Genomic DNA, 20,161 nt, shown 5'->3' with positions numbered 1-20,161 from the left:
GCGTGCCTTTTTATATCATAACTACGAACTTTCTTTCTCTCTTTTCTCAATCAAACACCATTTTCCCCCTCTTGAACTGATAAGTTTTCATAAATCTTTCAAGTTTTTTTTTATGTTAATAATTTTCTTGTATTGAATGTGTCAAGAACATTGTTGGTGTATTGGCGTTTATCAAGGTTTTTGAATGAAAAAAAGTTGTACTTTCAAATCATGATTATTATCACTGTTGGTATATTGGCAAGTGAGATTGGGAGAGAGGAGAGAGGTGAGCGAGACTGGGGGAGGGAGGAGAGAGGCGAGTGAGAAGTGAGAGAGGGCAAAAAGTGGAAGAGAGGTGAATCTGATATGTAAATCTGTTAGATAAATTATATATTATACATATGTATTTGTATATTTTAGCGAATTATACATATACAAACGTGACTAATTATACAAACTCAAAGTTAGCCCATATGATTAATGTATAATGTTAGTCGCGAGTGGTACTTATAGCAAACTATAACTATGATGAGTAATTAAGTAGTATAAGTTTGTTTAACCGCGATATTTACTAAGATGAAACTTGTTTTGGGACTAAGTATATGGCAAACCATTGCAAACGTTTACAAGGGATGCATTAGTATGGTTAAGACACGATTATCTTTTTCCGCATCCTTTCTATTGATTTGTGTAGGGTATTTTTAAAACGGAGAAAGGCCCAAAACGTCTCTCAACTATTTGAATTGGTACAAAACTACTGATTCAAATGCTTTTGGTCTTCCAAAATTATATATTCGTGATCAATTGCTTTGATTTGATCTGTTAAACCGCATCACTAAATATCTTATTAGTCTTTCATAAGGGCTCTAAAACAAAATCAAAATAATCAGCAATAAATCATACGATAATGAAAATTTTATAAGTTGGTCAATTGACCTACATATTCAAAAACTAATATATAATATATATAAAAAATACAACAACTATATTGTATATAGTATTGTGTTATTTATGATAAATAAAGAACGTTTTTCAAACTATTTCTCTTAGAAAATCAGGCAAAATCCTAACGAAACTCTCAATACCATAGTGTAGCAGCTATAGCAAGAGCATCCATGGCAACATTTGTAACGTCCCTTATTTTCTCAATGTCATCTTTAAGACGAGGTTCAACGATTTCCATCAAATAACTCAAATATGGAAGAAGATTCGCGGAACCAATAAGAACAGTAATGTGGTAAACAATCATAACACCTGTATGACGAGCCTCCCATGATTCCATCTTAAAACAAATTTCTTCGAGGAATGGAAGCAGAGCAGGGATACCTAATGCAGATGCAACGATGCTAAGAGATCGAGCAGCTGCATTCCTGATATATTCGTTAGGACTGTCAATATTGAGACGCGTTACATGAATCATAGCATCAATACCAGCAGCTTTGCTAAGATCAGATATGATTTCTCTACCTATAATACGAACATTGTAGTCCTCATCAGTTAACAGAGGTTCAGTCAAAACAAGAATTTCGTTCACAATTTTCTTTTTCTCCGACTCTGCAAACAAATTCAGAGTAGCAATCTTCTTCCTCACCGAAGATAATTGTTGCTCCATTTTAATCATATGAGTATTTCGGAAATTGATTTTGATCAGATTAAAAGAACAAAAGTTACCTTCAATATATAGGCAAAAGGCAAATCTGTCCTAAATAGAATAGTATTCAAATTAGCTTTTATGGTAATAAATTAACAAATATTATTATCCTAAACACAATAGGATTTAAATTAACATATTCTAAATAGGATTTAAAATAAATTAAGCTAAATTTGAATTCGACTATGTTTAGGTTTTAGATTTTTGTTTTTGTTTGAGAAGATGAATTACACGAAGAAGATGGAACAATTCCTGAATTGTATAGAGAAGACTATTATTAGTATTCTGAATTTGTTTACAGAGCCAAACAAAAACAGATTTGTGAAAAAAATTCTCATTTTGACTGAATATCGCAAGATTATAGGATAGTGTAACAAAAACAACAATGAAGTTCTGAAAAAACAACTGATTTAGCAACCTGCAATTGCTTGTAATCTGGCATGTCTGCACCCTTTGCCACATATACACAACATCTTGCAACTGACTGTAAATCGGAGACATACGAACTAACCAACACAGCTTTTGTTTTCGGTTAAACCATCTGATATCCAAAGTCCACTGCTACGACTAATCTAGATTCACTCTGAGGCTCACTAAGGGTGTGTAACTCTCCCTTACTGGAACCAGCACAGTTAATTTTTCCTGCACAATAACAAGTCAAGGTTATACTAAGAATGAAATTTAGACATGCGAAATGCAGCATTCAAATGAAAGGTATAGGGTGTCTGGTTCGATATTTGAGCAATACGAAAGTGTATTTTTGATCATTTGATGTGGACATATTCGATTGTGAACCTTGGCGTCTTTCCTTTACATTTGAGGGACATCCACATGGTCTTAATCTATCTAGAAACGTACAAGCAAGATAATAAACATAACTTAAAGCACATGATTGCTTACCAAACTTAAAGCAGGATGACGGATGGCTTAATCTGATTTCTCGTTTCTCATGAACCCCTGTAGTTCCATGAGGTTTTAACAAATCGAAAGATGCATCAGCACCTAACATTCTAACCTTTCAACAGCTTGTTTACCCTGCAAAGCTGAATGGCTTGCAAGTTGATATATTTTATCGAAATTCTGTTGACTCATTGCCTCTTTGTCAAATATGGCATCGGATAGAACAACTGCTGATGCTCCCTGACCAATGTATTGCCCAATCAAATCTGTACTAAAGCACAGTTATCCATCATTTACTATCTGCTATGGAAAAGTAAGATTTGCAAGAGATATGACGGATTAGAAAGACAACAGATTCTCCATGAGTAAATATCAGATACTGGTGGAAGAAGAGTCAAAGGCACCGGCCATATTACATTGTTCATTTCAACTATCAACATATGTTCCATAAGAATTTGTTGAAGATCAAATTTTAGCAGAAACATTCCGATTTCATTACTACCAACAAATGAAGTAGATATTTCAATTTATCTTCTAAATGAAAGAGAACTTCTTGGAATGTCCCTGAGATGATAAGTTTTGAAAATCGAATGATGACTAATCAAAAAGGCCTAACCGAGAAGATAACCAACCTATTGTTATGCCTTGTGATGCAACCATAGGGATATGAGAAAAAGGCCTTTTCAGAGCTGAAATGTACCCAACACCACCCAGTGCAGAGACGGGATAAACCTGTGTAAAGCCAAAAAAAGGAAGTTGTAAAAAGGATCACCGCAAACTCAATTGTTTATCAAGCTTCTCTCCATAAAAAACAAACACATTCAAGAAATCCCGCAAGCTATAGTGGTAAACCATAGAGCAAGGGACAGATTAAATATAGTCATGACTTACCTTGACAATCTTGGCACCAGCACTGAAAGCAGATAATATCTGCACGATCATAAAACAATTGCATTACTCTCTTTTGCTGTTATAATCTGAATATGGTCATGACATGAAGAAATCTTGTCGATATTCAAGAAATAAGCCTGTCCCCAGTTGTGGGACATTGATGGGCAGTAAAACACAGAACTTAGCAGAGGCTCTGCCCTTCCCCATGTCCTTGGAGGCAAAATCCTGATATCATTTTCTGTTCTAAGCTCACAAGACGAAATGAAAAGCAAGATAGTCCAGTACCTCCGTGGGGGTCATTACACCAGGTATATATAGAACATCACTCTCTGAGACACCAACTAGAATATCCTGAGAAAAAGGAAAAACATGCCCGAATTATGTAAAGCAGTCACCATGATCACAAATACAATTACCATTTAGGCCGACTACATATATATCTATTAAAGACATTCACAGGTAACAGGAACTGATATTTGTATAAGGTACACACTTAAATAGACATTTGGATTTGGCATAAGATCTATATGGTTGAAACACCAGCACATACCATAACTGTTGCAGGACTCATAATAAACTTAGCTCCAGCCTTTACAGAATCTTTGGCATCTTTAGCCTGTAATACTGTTCCAACCTGCAAGCATAGAGAAAATGTGTTTACCATTACAGTTGGTAGCCTGTCCTTATTATGTTTTATACATAGTCCACAATACACAATGTTGACACTATGATATTATTATACTTCGCATGCCCTTACTGTTGGCACACCTGCTTATCCACCAACAAATATAATGCCTCGAGAAATAATGTCTTGCAAATGACAAACAAATAGTAACTACTACAGAAACTAAAGTTTGCACTTAAGCCAAGGTAAAATTTAAGAACTTTGGAATACAATAAAACACCGGAACTGAAAAACTACCAAGAAGTAGACAAATTGAGGATGTTAAGACTGAATATACGCCAAACTTTGATGGGCGAAAAAGGGAGGATTGGTACAGGGAAAACCAAGATAGTGTAAGAGTTCTTTCCCTCCTTCCGGAAGTCTGCTTCCTCCCCACCCCCAAACAAAAAAGAATAGAATTACATTTAAAAATGAGGGAAACGAACGCCTTCTACTTCCTTTCAGCTACAGTAGACACCCAACAAGGGAAGTTCCCCCACAAGAGAGGGAACGCAACAAGTTCCTATTCTTCTTTCCCTTCCCTTCCCTTCCCTTCCCTTCCTTTTCTTTGAATAAAAAAATAGTCTGAGTTAATAAAAGAAGCTAGTGAATACTTACTCCAAAAGTTTTTGCTGGATAATCATGTACTAGGTCTCTTAACACCTGCATAAAGGAAAAGAAGCACATAAGTTAGCCAAATGTTTACTGCTCTCCAGCATGAGAAAGAGCAAGCAACTGCATGTATCACAGTACCTCAAAAACATCTGGAGTGGACACCACAATTTCCAGCTGCAATGTTAGAAGATGAAGACTATCAAAACACCTCTTTATACTCTGAATAAAATATTCATTCAAAAGGTAGATAGAAAGGTGGACAATGAACTTGGGATGACAGAGTAAAGTATATCAGATAGATTCAAACTTACAGCTGAAATTCCACCATCCAATGCAGCACGTGCAGCTCGATTCGCCAGGTCTGCACTAAACAACATGGAAAGGTGCAACTTCACATTTGCATGTCTTTTAAGATATTTTGAGATGACGAAAAAAATGGAGTGGAAAATGTGATGCTAAAAAGTACAACTTGTTGCCGAGATAAACTTTACTTATAAACTTTACTTATATCCAAACAACAATCTTCAATTGAGAACTAAATCTCTATAATAGCAGGGTGAAAAGCTCTCCTTCCCTAAATAATCTATCATTAGTTGGCTTCATAGCTTACCTTTTTCAGAACAACTCTATAAGTTCAAAGAGAAAAACACTCTGTTACAAATGTAATCACTCTACAATCAAAAGACTTCCAGATAGTAAGCTAGCATTTGACCATAAATTCTGAGAGTAGATTTTGAAAATTTATCTTCAAATACTCCCTCTTATCACTTTTACTTATCCAGTAATCCAAAAATAGATTTTAACGTTTACTTCTCACTTTAAACATATCTGAGTCATTTCCCACGAACTAAGCCTATACATTAATATAAGTATTATGCTAAAATACTCATACTAATTATTGTTTCTTAACATGCAAAGTCCAAAATGGACAAGTAAAAGTGAACACATAGCTCTCTATTTGGCCATTAAAAATTTGATCAAATTTTGAGAAACCAATCTTCAAATATTTCCACGTTCCCAAAAACGGCCTCATACCAGTTTTAGGATTTGTAGGTACTCCCACTCACAAAAGATCAAATCTTTTCTCGATAAAACATATGTGCAAACACAACTTCAAAAACTCGAATTTTCGAGATTCAGCTTCAAACACCTATAGCCAAATGGGAGCATATAGCTGAAGTAACAGAAATACTGCAGTTATAAGGATAAATATATCAAGCTTATGGCAACTAACTAACATTACCCAAGAATTAGTTGGGTTAACACAAATTTATTACTAAAAATCAAACTTTACACATATTTCAGAGTAAACCCAGTTCAGATTTCACATTACTTAGCTTTAATCATCAAAAATACTAAACAGAAATGGTACAAAAAGAGTTACTTTTGAGCTCGAAGGCAAGCGATAACTCCAGAATTTCGAATTTCCTGCAGTGCTTTGTTGGCTATACCATTAGACGAATGGGCAAAAATTGGCTTCTCAAACGAACTACTGCTGCTGCTGCATCTGCAACAACAAGAAGAAGGCTTTTGAAGATAGGTAAAAGGTAAACTAAAGCTTGCAATAGCCATATTTTCTCAATACCCTGCTATGGCCCCCCCAAAAAAAGAAAAATCCTACCTCATGGAATTGTATATACAAAACAACAAATTAGTATTGGCACGAATTTTTTTTAAGAATTCGTGTCAATATCTAGATAGATTTTATCGTAATTGAGTTAATGTAATAAGTGATATTATCTCTAACATGAACGTAATCTATTACACTAGTGGAATTGTTCCTATTTCATTTTTATTCTTTTAAGTCTTAATAAATTACTTACGAAATCTCAAATCTCTCTCGAAGGTTCTAAATAGATTGTGTGTTAATGAAACATTATTTATGTTGGAATGTCAGCGATCATTTATTCATATCAAAATATCTTCTTATTCTAGTCTTAATAAATATGATAATGAACTTTAAATTTTTAGATGTTTATGTGATTGTAGTTTTATTTTTAGTAATATTTGATAGGAGTTTTGAATTTAGCAAGAAAGTAAAAATTTTAAATTTATAAGGCCAAATACATAAGCAGATTCCTAAATTTGTTGGGTTTTTTCCCTCAGGTACCTCAACTACGTTATTTTTCTATTGAATCATTGAATCCCCATAATTTATTTCGTTTAAACGAACACCGTTGTCTGATGTGGAACCAGATTTACGAGGGGCGTTGATAGAGGATACATATGTTGTTCCACAACTCATTAGTCCAATTAATAGTGAAAATGTTCAAGAATAAATTATGGGTGGTTCAATGATTCAATAGAAAAATAACGTAATTGAGGTACCAAGGGAAAAAACGCAACAAGTTTAGAGATCTGTTTATGTAATTGGCCAATTTATAAATCTAAATATTTGTTCAGCACAAATCATTAATGTAACATTATTTTTGGATGATAAAAAAAATATAATTTCTCGAGCTAGATGCTTATCATGTAAAAAAATTAAATTATACTTTTTATTGAACTGTTTAATAAAAATGAAGAAAAAACGATATATCTACTTTGAAATTTCGATCTATAACTATATCAAGAAAGTTATTATAAAATAAAAACTATTGCTTGATTCTTCCATAAGGAAAAGAAAGTTATGATAAAATAAAAATTCAAAGTTAAATTATTTTTAATTATAATTATAAATTAATTTAATTTTTTTAAAAAAACTAATTATTATTTATTAAAATTAAAGTTGACCCAATGTTCAAGCTTGTTAAAGCTTTCTCATTGGCGTATATTAATCACCTATTTCCTCCCTTAATTCTCAAGAAAGAAACAAATAATAAATATAAATATATGTAAAAAATAAATAGCAATTAATATAAATATATACTGTAAAAAAAACACAAATTGTCCAAAAGAAGAGGTTTTTCTTGTCGTTTTCTTGAATTTTGGGGGTTTTGAATTTCCCATACATCAAGAATTTGGGATTTTCTCCATTTTTTGGGGTTTCAGTTGAAGAATTCGAAGTGGGGTTTTGAGTTCTTGAAGATATTTTACTCATGACATCAACTTTGAGGAGAAGGCTTCATCATGGGGATGTTGGTGGCAAAAAGAATGAGCATTTTGATTCTTTAGGCTCTGATGATGGTTTGAATGAGCCTTTACTTGGGTACCAGAAATATGATGACAGTGATCAGGTGAATTTCTTTTATTTTTTTGTTGATAATGTGTTGAATCATATTGCTAAAAGTTTCCCTTTTTGGGGTTATGTGCTGTGAATGAGAAAAATTGGATTGGAATTTGTTTTGCTTTTTTAGGCTTCTCGTTGATGATCTTTTGAGTTATGTTGCTAAAAGGTTGTGTTTTTTTGGGATTATGTGCTTTGATAGAGAAGATTTGGATTGGATTGGATTGTGAAATGGGTTGGGATTTATTTTGCTTTTGGTTGATGATATTTTGAGTTATTTTGTTAAAAGTTTGTGCTTTGATAGAGAAGATTTGGATGAGATTGTGAAATGGGGATTCTTTAAATTGTAGGTATGTACGCTTGAAGAAGTGTTGGATGAAGGGCGAAGGAGGGAACGTCTGCACTGGACGCTGCTATTTTCTCATCTGATTTCTCAATGGGCACAATGGTTAGGTGTGATTTCGTTTGTCTGTACTTTTGATGTTATGCTCTTTGTGCATGTTGTGCAATGCAATTGTGGTGTGGTTTTCGTTCGCTTGTAATTTGATGTTATGTTGTTTTTGCATGTTATGCAATGCAATTACTTACACACACCTAAAAATACTTAAAAGATAGGGCATCACAAGATTGTGTATTTTTCTTCCCTTGTAGATTAACGACCGGAGCTGAATGAGTAGTACAGAAAGCGTCATGTGAGAGGTTAGAGTAGGAGAAGAAACACTAAGAAGTGGAATGGTGCAGCAAGTAGTCAGAGTAGGTAGAGGACTAGACCTTTTTGTGACTTTTGGTACCTTGTTAGTTGTTACAAATCCTAGGTTAAGAAATGATTCTGGGGCCTTAGGAAATAGAAAAGGAGAACAGGCTAATTTAGGGGGATATGCAGGTTCCTTTAGGTGGAAGAAAGCAATGATGGTAGGCTTGGTGAAAAGCTTTTCTTCAAGTTTTAGCATCTTCGCTCTTTCTCCACATACTAAACCTCAAAAAGAGAATGTCTATGAGGATTCTCAAATCTGTCATAGGCACTTCCCAAACTTTCTCAAATCTGTTATATACAATTTTAATGACTTCAAATTTTTCTGATCCATTATCCTTTGATCTTGCAGCAAATATTGTCTTTGTGTCTGGGTCACTTCTTGGCCGGATTTTTCCTTTTGCCTCAACTCAATCTGGATCAGCTGGAACTCTTTTACCTCCTTTACTTAGCCCTTTACAGGTAATACATGAGAGATTGAGGAGCGAAAGTTCTAAACTTTGATCACCTTTGATTTGCAGATATGTGATGTTAACTATCTCTGCTAAAATGTTGCCTAGAGCTTTTCAAATCAATTCTTTTTGTTGGAGTCTGCAGGGGTTTGACACATGAAAAATTTGTGGTTTACCTTGTGATATTTTATTTGTGTTTATATTGTCATGTCCATCACTTATATCCCCATCCAAAAAGAATCAAATCCATTAAACTCATCTGGCTACCTCCCTTGCAGCCTTATTTGTTTCTCCATCTATTGGTACATAATTCTCGACATTGAATTCTTTGACATTTGATTGCAGGAAGCAAGGCTCAAACATCTCAAGCAAAGGCTAGCAATCCCTTTTGATGGTTCTTCCTCGGATCATCAAGTATGTAAATTTTACCCCGTGATTTTGTTAAATGTTTATTTTTTTGGTTTCTTTAGCACTGGAACAGTTTGCAGCAATTACAGGAATGATAGATAGACTTGTGTAGTTAATGCTGTATGGTTCTAATAAATGGACGGTTCAAGTTTATTAGTCTGAAAGCTCCTGGTTTCAAAGTTATTTAAGGTTTCCATACTAGCCTTTTAGAGCTTCACTCTTTAGATGGTTGATTTGTTATGAGAAGAACAAGAAGATATCATGACTTACTATGGTTTTTTGAGATCAAGCAAGAGTATATTACCTTAGTTTGGACTCGTGATGAGAAAATAGAAAGTAGAGCTTCAAGCTGCATTCTTTAATTGATCACATAGAATTTTTCTTTTTGAGAAGGAGATAGTTATGTCTCTTAAACTTGTCTTGCAAGATTTAGTCTCTTGTATGTATGCCTCGTTGTTTTATATGTTCGTGAAGAACTAAAAATCCAAATTTGGTGTCAGGATGCTCTTAGGCAACTATGGAGGTTATCTTATCCCGATAGGCCGCTCCCATCTCTTAAATCTGAGCTTTGGAAAGAAATGGGTTGGCAAGGATCTGACCCTTCAACAGACTTCAGGTATATGAGGAAGTGTATATTTGATTCACATTTCTGTTTTGCTGTCGTTCTTATACTAAAATTATGTGCGTAAATGTCCAGGGGTGGAGGATTCATATCATTGGAGAACCTTATCTTCTTTGCCAAGACATACCCGGTTTGTACATCATATTATTTACCTTCCTCCCACCCTTACATGCTTTGAAGCCCATCTGGTACAAATAAACTAGATGATTGTTATTGTATTGGGAATTTACCCCTCTATTGTACGCGACTTAGTTTTATCCTCTGCTATAATTTGTGCCATTCATACCCTTGCCATTAGAATCGTCTTGAACTCCTCAACTGTAACAGTTCTCCAGCATTGACTGGGTGGATGCTAGCTGAGCAATATATTTGATATTTGGGCGATTGTTTTTGTGTTTCGTGAAGCTTGATATATATAGCTTTTTAGAAAACCATAATTGAGTTCTCTTGTCTGGTAGAACAGGGAAGCAAGTTTTTCATTAATAGTTTTTCCCTTATCGCCTGCTCTATTACAGGAATCTTTCCGGAACTTGTTGCACAAAAGAAACGGAAACAGATCTGAGTGGGAGTATCCATTTGCTGTAGCTGGCATCAATATATCGTTTATGTTGGTCCAAATGTTTGATCTTCAATCAGGTATGGAAAATTCAGTTAGAAGTTAACGTCTTTCATGTTTTTGGCTGAGAATAGATGGTGTATTTAAACATTCAACAGCTTCCAATACATACTTTCAAATAAATCAAATGTTGTGATTAAATCGTCCAGAACTGGTTATTCTGAAAATCTGAAGTGTAATATATTCTCTAGTATCATCGTTCTTTCTAATGACATAGGAACAATAAGTTGGTCTCAACGTCTCGTGTATCATCTCTGTTCCATCTTTTACTTTCCTCTTCTTATGTAACAAGTTCTTGCATGTTCCCTTTTGATGAATAAGTAATGATTCTATTGTTAAGTCGTCGTCCTCTTTTTTGAGTGACAGGGACACCTAGCACCCTTCCAGGTATCCGTTTTCTAGAACTACTCAGCGAAGATGACATGGCGTTTGACAACATCTTTTGTATTGCCTTTGAAATGCTCGATGCACAATGGCTAGCAAAACGAGCATCATATATGGAATTCAATGTTGGTAACACTAAACTATACCAGTGGATTCTTTTCATATATTTACCTCTACCAACACATATTCTCCTTTCACTTCCCTTTTCGCAGGAGGTTTTGAAGGCCACGAGAGTGCAGCTAGAACGCGAGCTCGCTCTTGAAGATACTTCCAGTGTAAAAGATTTACCTGCCTACAATCTGTTGAGGAGATAATTTAGCCTTTGTAAGCTCCAACATGTTAGTTTTTTTCTTCCTTCTAATATTTTACACCTTTGTAACCCTCACTGTATCTGTATATGATGTAAACCATCATGTTAAGGCCTGTTTCGCCATAGATTTTTCAAATAATATTTGGGGAAAAATTTAGCAAATAGTGTTTGTTCATATAATTTGTCATCATTCGATAAATATTTTTGGCAAATATCTCAAATTCTCAAATACTAATTTTTTTTTAGTATGTGGGTCAAATCTTATTATTTGGGATCTTTTGAAAATTGAAATTTTACGCCAAACTTTGATCTTTTACAAAAACACCCTCTATCGTAGTGTTTGCGTTATATTACATAATTTTTTACGTGAACACCAAAGTAGTGATGAAATATTCAGTGAATATGAAAGTAATGATATGGTTGTTAATGAAAATGATGAACAATCGGCTTAGGTTAACAAAGTCACGTGTTTTGCCTATTCCACGAATTACGAGGTATGGAATGGTGCTTGTTGTATTCACTTCAAACTATCACATTGCTCTAGTGTCATGGACACTACTTTTTATTTATTGCAACGAAGATTTAATTGACTTGTAATACAAACTTACGATTAGTATTGATAGTTTTTAAAACTTATGGGTATAAATCATATTTTTCTAAAAAATGAAATATATTTTCCAAATACTATGACCAGACACATGGTGGAATTTCACCCAAATTTTCACTCAAATAATATTTGTCAAAACATAAAATAGACACTAGATTTGATTTAAAATATTTTTTGCTCTCAACCAATGTGGACCTACAAATAAACTACATTCCTCGGAGGTTGGATCTTTGAAGTGTGAACAATATAGCGTGTTATACACTAATATGGATGAGTCGTATTATCACAATAGAAAATAAAAATATCGAGTCTAACTCAATTTTAAAAAAATAAATTAAAATAGCTTAGAAGTTCAACTAATAACAACACATCTAGTGTACTACCACAAATATAATCTTAAAAAAATAAAATGCATGCAAATAATTATTTTTGATAAATTATCGACCTGAACTCAACCAAAGGGAGTATAATTTATAAACTCCACTACAACAATTTGAAGGATTACAAAATCATCTACTAGAGGTGAAATTTAGAGCATTACCACAAAAATTAAATTCAAAGCTCAAATTGTAAGCTAATTTAGCCAAATAAATGACCAAGAAAAAAGTGGGAAAAAATTTGGAGGCAACAAATTCTTAAGCTTGATCATTTTGATTAGACTCTTCAGAAGATTTCAAGTACCATCTATTAAGTCTTTGTTTGGCTTTTGATACCTGCAAAATAAATTTTAAACATTTATAAATATACATATTATTATGATGTTTATAAGTTAATTATACACCAATTTTTTTTTAGCATATAGTACTTAAAATTTTGATTAATTATAATATTACCTCTTCATCCCAATCTGTTTTCCATGTCATGTAGCATAATGCAGCTGATTGAGTAACAACTCCACATATCATTCCAATCCATATACCCTGATAACAAAACGAAGATATTAGAGGTGGCAAATGGACGGATCAAGAACATAAACGTGTGTGTCAGATCCTTCAAAAGTAAACCATTTTTTAAGGATCCGAGACGGGATGTGGCTAGATTTTTGGAGAGTCCGAACAACGTCGCTTTTAAGTGCAATAGGGAAGTCTATGACAATATTTGATCTAAGTGAAACTTTTACCTTCACTTGAAGATGAGCCACATATCCAAGCAAAGCTCCAATTGGTACTCCAATCAAATAGAAGCAACACAAATTTATAATTGCAACTGTGCTTTGTAAACCAGCTCCTACAGCCACACCTGATCACAAAATTCTCCAAGTGTCAAGAAAAACTACGAAACGCGAAAAAAGATCATAATATAAACTTAATGTGTTCAGGGCAGCTTGCGAGCACCTCGATTATGGTACATTATCTATAACATATTGAACATGTTCAGTAAAATTTTCAACTTCTCAACTTTGTGTTGACTTACCTGAGAGTACAGGGTAAATGCTATTGAGCAAAATCGAGAAGGCGAGTAAAGTAGAAAGGTCAGCCACGCTGTCAGCAACCGCCTTCTCATCACTGAATAAGTATCCGAGATTTCTGCCAAAGATCAAGCACACAACCCAGAAGAACAGTCCGATAATAAGTGAAGTGCTCACTAAGACTTTGATGGAGAATTTTGCAGCCTTAGCATCTCCTTTCCCGAGTTCATTTGCAATCCGGACACTGTAGAGGAAACAACGAAGGAAAAAGAAGTCTGAATTAGGCAATGGATACAACACTAGATGGAATGAGATATCGATGATTCATAGAGAAAGAGTCGCGTACCAAGCAGCTCCAAGGAAGCCGAGACTTATCATAAACTCCCATCCATTGATATTGAGGCTGCAAAGTTACTTATACTGATCAGTACGGAAAACAAAATGACGTAAAGAAAAAAGCAAACAAGCACTCACCAAATAGAGAATGCAGATATCGCAACCTCTGCATTCTTCATATATCCTGCCAGCAAGACTAGAACAGCATTGTACCATAGCTCTAAGCTGTGAAAACCAAAAGCAAGAATCGATTAACCCCTCGGATATGAAGCTAATTCAGATTATAAAATGTGTTTCGTGGGGTTCAAATTCAACGAGACTAATGATAAAATCATGATTGAGAAGAAAATGTTAAGGAAAAGGATTTTACCAAACCATGACACCAGAGGATATTGAGAGCTTCATGACGGGTAGTACATCTTTCAGTGCTGCTAAAGAGAATCCATTCCATGTGTTAGGACACCAACCTCCTAAGATGTATACAAACTCCCCGACCACTACAAACCATGAGGATATGCTCAACGCTATCATGGCACCAGGAACTCCATAATTTAGCTGGATAACCAGCAGCCAAGACAACGGAATGTGGATCACAAATTGTATTATAGATAGCCACGCTATAATAATGTTCTTCTGTTGTGCTTGAAGGTACATCTGGATCGTCAAGCTAAATACAAAGTTGTAGATGAAGGGAATGAACCAGTAGGAAACGTATCCAGCAGCATCCGCGATTGATCCATTCTCACCGAGTAGATTAAAGATTGGAGTGGCTAAGACGAAAAACGGAAGCAATGCGGTCAATGTAATCAAACCAACAATCCATGATCTTTGCAAGTAGATTCCCATCATATGATACTGTCCTGCTCCATATGCTTGTCCACAAAGAGTTTCAGTGGCGCTTGACATTCCAATCTACCAAAATAAACACAAAAGTTAAGCAAATGGAAAAACTAACTAAATAAACTAGCACGTGAAAAGTCTCGAATTGTGTGATCTTATCGTCTAAAAACTTAAGCCATCAGATAGAGCACAACTTATTATATAATGCCTCAACACCCCCCTGTCATGTATAGACCTAAAATTTTTCTTGGGCCAAATACATGAAAAATGTTCGTTTGCTATTAGGGTGGCCGCGAGAATATTCAAAACTAGGACTTTTCCTGGCTCTAATATCATCTTGAAATATGTGACTAACTCTTAGACAAAGCATACATAATTATATTATGTTTCAACACATAGGATAATCCTTACATTGTTTACATAATCATCACATATGCTTCTCTTACTCTTCCTCTACATTATATTGTTATGTTTGCGTTCATACAATGTAGTGCATTACTTCTTCAACCAACAACGTGAACAAGCACGTGAGATATGACGAACATGGTACATGTTAACAAAGATAACGAATACATGTTTACAAAGATAACAGGAGCAAACTTACCAGTATACCATTGACGAATCGCACAGTGAGAGTTTGTACAAGTGCATAAGCAGCGAGATCTAATCCACTAATGTGTCCGATGAATGATTGTGTGACCACTATACTTCCAAATGAAGCTACTCTTGACAATACTCCAGGCAATGCAACTCTCCATATCTTCTTAGACTCATCGTAGATCCTCTCTTTTAAGTTCTCATCAACTTTTTCTATTTGTGAATCAAGTAGCCTCTCTTGCACACTGTTATCCATGACTCTGCACAAAATTAAAAAGAAAAAAAAAACTCAGATTAACCCTGAAAAGAGCATACGCATCGCGGGATTCTCTCCATCTCAAAAGTGGATTCCCATGCAAGGATACTTGAGTACGACTGCGGCTATGTTACATAATTTTGTTAAAATAAGTAACTAGCATGAGTTCTTTTCTTACACAAATGTAATGTTTATTATTCATTCTATGAGCATATGTCAAAAAGCATTTTAGAATTGCATCAAATTTAAGCTATAGTTGATTGATACTAGTATCACTACAACAAAAACACCTTTTAGCAGCAATAAATATATACAATAACAAAGAGGGCTAAAACCTTTACCGATATTAGTTAATTGTCATTTGATCCAATGTCGCTAAAGATTTTAAAGACATTTAAAAGGAGTGTTAATTGTTACTAAAATATATTTTTACTGGCAATCAAGCTATCGTCATTAATTAATTGTCGATGAATACATATAAGTTAAGCAACTCAGACTCTTAAAATGTCCGACATGTCCATGTCAGATCCTCAAAAGTAGTGAATTTATAAAGGATCCATCATGAGTCTTGACATCATTTTTGAGAGAGTCCGAGCAATATAGCAAATAAGAGAGTTTTACAACAAACTACATTAATTGAAAAGGATAAATAGACCAAACAAGAAAGAAAGAAAACTTAATAATTAACCAATAGCAGTCCATAACAACAATATTTCTATTAATAACTTGTTATAAATTAATATTTCAATTAAAGGGGTTCACCTTTCAAATTAAAGGAGTTCTCCTTTCTGAAGTACACTTTTATAAATTGGCAGAATCCAATTATCAGTAAAAATGTAAAATATATATAAAAGAAAAATAACGAAATGTAAATTAAAATAAAATTGTCAGATATCATATAAGTTGCAGAACAGCTGTAAGAAAGTGATTAATTTAATTCTTTACTTTTTTTTTTTATGAACTTGATGAAATATCTAGACTAGAGAGTGACTATGTAATCCCTGTCCCATTTTGCTTATTTTTCGAATGTCAAACAATTTAAATTTAATCGAAAGTAATTTTCAATTTTTTAAAAATAAAATTCATATATTTATAAGTTATATATAAAAAACACTGTAAATGACAATAATTAATAACTCAAATGGTTTAAAACATTTATGAAAAACTTATAATAAAAAAATTTATTTGAATCTCAAAATCTTAAAAATATCACATAAAATGAGACGTAGAGCAATGTTCTATCATCATTAATTTAACAAGATAGTTTTAAGTAGGAAAAAAAAATAACTTGGTGCATAGGATGCCACGTGAGTTGACACAGATATCACGTGATGCCAACAACTTTTTTAAATCAAGATTGAGAAAGCTATAAAGACTGACAATAAAATATCCCTTGGATTCTATTATCATTATAATTTATACGTTACTATTGTGTGTATATATATGTATAAATTTTGTATACCAATAATCATTAATGATAAAGCAACATTTTCTATTAATGCTATGGACCACTCTCCATTGCTATTATAATATTTTATTACTATATTTTTCGAAAACATTCATTTTATCTTTACGTAAAATTAAATAGTATAATTTTATTTGCTTTTAACTTGACTCATAAAATTGTGACATATCACAATTATTTTACTAGATATCTATATATCGAATAATATCGATTTGAATCCACCAATATCCTAAGCAGATGGAAATAAATCAACTAGTTTTATTTTTTATTTTCGCTAAAATCTAAATACGAGATGTATCTAGTGGTACATACATATGCACTATTTCTAAACGCATAATACATAAATATGACTTGACTCTTAATTTGACGTCAACGAGCGATTATGACACATAACTTTTTAATAAACTTGTATAAAATTAAATAAAGAGACACATTCATTTTATATGACATTCTACATGGTAATATTATGCCTTACTTGACGTCTTATGTTTATAATGTCATATAAAACATGCGTATCTATTTATTTAATTATATATAAATTTAAATCTCTACTTATACACATACATACAACATCAAAAGCGATTATATGTTTATGACATTTTAAAATACAGATCCTATAACCATCGACGTTGAAACGTCAGAACAACGTAACTAGTCACTAGGACCACTTGTTTACACTTTACATTCCAAACAAAGTTTTTTTTTTTTTTTTACAAAAGTAATTTTTTGTTTCAAAGAAAATGATATTGTATGAGACTTTCTTGAATATTTGGTTGCCTATATAAAAGTTGAAATAGACAACTCTTACGTATAAATCTCATATCAAAATTCATAAATAAATTTTAAAACTTATTAAATTTTTTCATTTAAATATTTTAATTATATCATTTTTCAATTGAATCACTAAGTTATCCACGCTAACATAAAAATACTTATACATATACCCTTGGTCAAATAAAACGAAATAATTATATAATTATTGTCTTTAGCCGAATTTAATAATTATTTATTTTTAAAAAAATCAGTAACATAAAGAGATAAGTGTCAAAAACACGCCTAAACTATACATTTTTTTTGAGTTTCATACCTAAACTATCGAAAGTTTGAATTTCATACCTAAACTATCACTTTTTAGTTTGAGAAACACACCTATCTCTTTTATACCACTCTCATCATGGTATGTGTAATACACTCTCTTTCTCTCTTTTATTTTAAAAAATTTCCACATCACACTCCACATTGACAAAACATTCAACCTTGACAAAATATAAATAAATTATTAGTATTAGTTAAATTAAAAATTAAAAAACTATTATAAAAAAATAATATTTTCTTTATAAAATAAAATATAAAATATTTTTCTTACCCCACACCATTTTTTAAAGTTTTTTATTTTCTTTGAATTTCTTTTATAAAATATTTCAATTTTTACTTCATCTCCTCCCCCTCCTCAAATACTAATTTAGATATTATTTTATTTTCTTAAAAATATAATTCTACCCATCCCACTTAACCCTGTGCTTTCAATTTTTTTACCCAGTGTTTAGATATACATATCGAAAATAGTTTTACTTGCAGCCACAAGACTTTTTATATTTTTTAGTTGTTTATGTTATATTCGGTACACTAGTAGATTTTTTTTTCTAAAAATATATGTACGTGCATATCTAACACAAAATAAGAAAAACGTAAAAATAATAAAAATTAGGAGCGAAAAATTAAATAGGATGGGATAGATTTTTTTAAATAAAATAATATCAATTTCTATCGGGAGGGGGGGAGGGGGGAGGATGGAATATGAAATATGAAATTTTTAAAAATATTTTATAAATGTTTTTTTTAAAAAAAAAAGGGTTGCGAGGGAGGGGGAGTACGTGGAGGAGGTAGTGGAGTGAGATAAGAAAAATAATTTAATTTTTTATTTGGATAGTAATCTTTAATTTTTAATTAATATTAATTTTTTATTATTTAATTTTTATCTAGATAAAATATTTTATCTATGTGGAGTGCCACGTGTCAAAGTTTTTTCATATAAAAGAGAGAGTGCATTACGCACACCACTGAGGTGTGTTTCTCAAACTAAAAAATGATAGTTTAGGTATGAAACTTATACTTTCAATAGTTTAGATATGAAACTCAAAAAAAGTGAATAGTTTAGGTGTGTTTTTGACACTTATCTCTAACATAAAAGTAGATCCTTTTTTTACGGGAGGGAAAATAAAGACGATATTGGTACTAATAAATCAAACTCTCTTCAATAAATTAAAAAGTTTTAAATAATTAACTAAATTAAGTTGCAAAGAAGAGAAAATTAGAAAGAAAATTATACATATTGAGTTATTCTATCAACTAAGCTACTAAAATTTTTTTTAAAAAATGAATTTCTCAAATGGCTAAGAGAATTTAATAGCACAAATTTCAAATCTCAAAGAACAATAATAGTCCAAATTTCACAATGAAATTCAAATACTTTTTCCATCTCTCCGTCTCATTTTTTATTATTATAATGGCTTATAGCTCCATTTTATAAAAATTTCATAAATAAATTTTCGATCAAACTTAAACTGTTTAACTCTGAGCACTTAGAAAATTAACTTTTGAATACCGTATAAAAATAAAAAAAGTATCAAATAAATTAAGAATTATTGACCGAAGAAAAAGGAAAAGCAACTTACATTTATACTAATCCGTAGATCCAGTGATTTTGCTTAAAGTGAATCCAGTTTTAATGGAGTTCCTGCAACTTTCTGTAATTTCGACGGAAATCCTGTCGCCGCCGTGCTGAAGGCGGAAGTACGGCGTAGCTACGGTGAGAAGTACGGCGGAGCCACTAGATGCTCCGAGCGCGATTTGGCTGCTCCGATTTGTAGAAAAAGTGCAGCTTACATACAGAGACGGAAGTGCATTTATAGCAGTGTTTTTATTGAGGAAGACAACACTTATTTAGTTACTATTATTTTTATATATTTATTTTACTTTCATTAGTAAATTAATGTTCGGCGTGAAGAAATATTTAAATTTATTATTTATATAAATTTTATATTTTAAAAATATTCAAAAATTAATACGTCTATTTTATTGTGATTCTTTTAATTAAAAAATTTAATTATTAATTATTGTGATTATAATATATCTTTATTTACTTAATTTATAAATATATAAATTTTATTTTTAAATTTCATACGTAAATTTCTAGTAAAATTAAAATTATTGATTCTCGAAAAATAAAAAATATTACGTAAA

The 20,161-nt window shown here is 32.5% G+C and overlaps 4 protein-coding genes across 8 annotated transcripts; 1 reads left to right on the top strand and 3 right to left on the bottom strand.

The window, feature by feature from the left end:
• Positions 1-922: 922 nt before the first annotated feature.
• On the bottom strand, positions 923-2,174 carry LOC107001620 (splicing factor 3B subunit 1-like). 2 transcript variants are annotated; one of them, XM_027912039.1, is made up of 2 exons: positions 2,049-2,174; positions 923-1,446 (listed from the first exon to the last, which is right to left on the bottom strand). In XM_027912039.1, exons 1-2 carry the CDS (start codon positions 2,101-2,103, stop codon positions 1,058-1,060), a joined length of 444 nt encoding a protein of 147 aa, XP_027767840.1. In that variant the 5' UTR covers positions 2,104-2,174; the 3' UTR covers positions 923-1,057. The 2 variants fall into 2 exon arrangements, with proteins under 2 accessions (XP_027767840.1, XP_027767841.1); XM_027912040.1 differs by having other exon boundaries at positions 923-1,349; positions 2,049-2,155.
• Positions 1,868-6,328, bottom strand: LOC107032153 (KHG/KDPG aldolase-like). 3 transcript variants are annotated; one of them, XR_001458322.2, is made up of 10 exons: positions 6,085-6,324; positions 5,012-5,066; positions 4,839-4,874; positions 4,704-4,748; positions 3,972-4,055; positions 3,707-3,772; positions 3,422-3,460; positions 3,163-3,262; positions 2,531-2,796; positions 1,868-2,272 (listed from the first exon to the last, which is right to left on the bottom strand). XR_001458322.2 is itself a non-coding variant. In XM_015233728.2 (9 exons), the coding sequence occupies exons 1-9, from the start codon at positions 6,270-6,272 to the stop codon at positions 2,633-2,635; spliced, it is 777 nt and encodes a 258-aa protein (XP_015089214.1). In that variant the 5' UTR covers positions 6,273-6,325; the 3' UTR covers positions 2,530-2,632. The 3 variants fall into 3 exon arrangements, 2 of the variants coding, with proteins under 2 accessions (XP_015089214.1, XP_015089215.1); XM_015233728.2 differs by lacking the exon at positions 1,868-2,272 and having other exon boundaries at positions 2,530-2,796; positions 6,085-6,325; XM_015233729.2 differs by lacking the exon at positions 1,868-2,272 and having other exon boundaries at positions 2,670-2,801; positions 6,085-6,328.
• A 1,224-nt stretch (positions 6,329-7,552) lies between these two features.
• On the top strand, positions 7,553-11,589 carry LOC107032266 (ELMO domain-containing protein A). 2 transcript variants are annotated; one of them, XM_015233849.2, is made up of 9 exons: positions 7,556-7,876; positions 8,217-8,319; positions 8,970-9,079; positions 9,415-9,483; positions 9,978-10,093; positions 10,175-10,229; positions 10,615-10,735; positions 11,082-11,224; positions 11,312-11,589. In XM_015233849.2, the coding sequence occupies exons 1-9, from the start codon at positions 7,739-7,741 to the stop codon at positions 11,411-11,413; spliced, it is 957 nt and encodes a 318-aa protein (XP_015089335.1). In that variant the 5' UTR covers positions 7,556-7,738; the 3' UTR covers positions 11,414-11,589. The 2 variants fall into 2 exon arrangements, with proteins under 2 accessions (XP_015089334.1, XP_015089335.1); XM_015233848.2 differs by having other exon boundaries at positions 7,553-7,876; positions 11,082-11,589.
• Positions 11,590-12,426: 837 nt separating this feature from the next.
• On the bottom strand, positions 12,427-19,850 carry LOC107002508 (protein DETOXIFICATION 24-like). The gene is made up of 9 exons (XM_015200561.2): positions 19,594-19,850; positions 15,205-15,457; positions 14,131-14,672; positions 13,899-13,985; positions 13,771-13,827; positions 13,430-13,668; positions 13,137-13,255; positions 12,850-12,936; positions 12,427-12,729 (listed from the first exon to the last, which is right to left on the bottom strand). Exons 2-9 carry the CDS (start codon positions 15,451-15,453, stop codon positions 12,652-12,654), a joined length of 1,458 nt encoding a protein of 485 aa, XP_015056047.1. The 5' UTR covers positions 15,454-15,457; positions 19,594-19,850; the 3' UTR covers positions 12,427-12,651.
• Between the last annotated feature and the right edge of the window lie 311 nt (positions 19,851-20,161).

The sequence above is a fragment of the Solanum pennellii genome, chromosome 10, assembly GCF_001406875.1.
Source record: "Solanum pennellii chromosome 10, SPENNV200".
Classification (NCBI taxonomy): Eukaryota; Viridiplantae; Streptophyta; class Magnoliopsida; order Solanales; family Solanaceae; genus Solanum; species Solanum pennellii.
The sequence above is the reverse complement of the archived record's forward strand: the minus strand, read 5'-3'. Positions and strand labels throughout refer to the sequence as shown.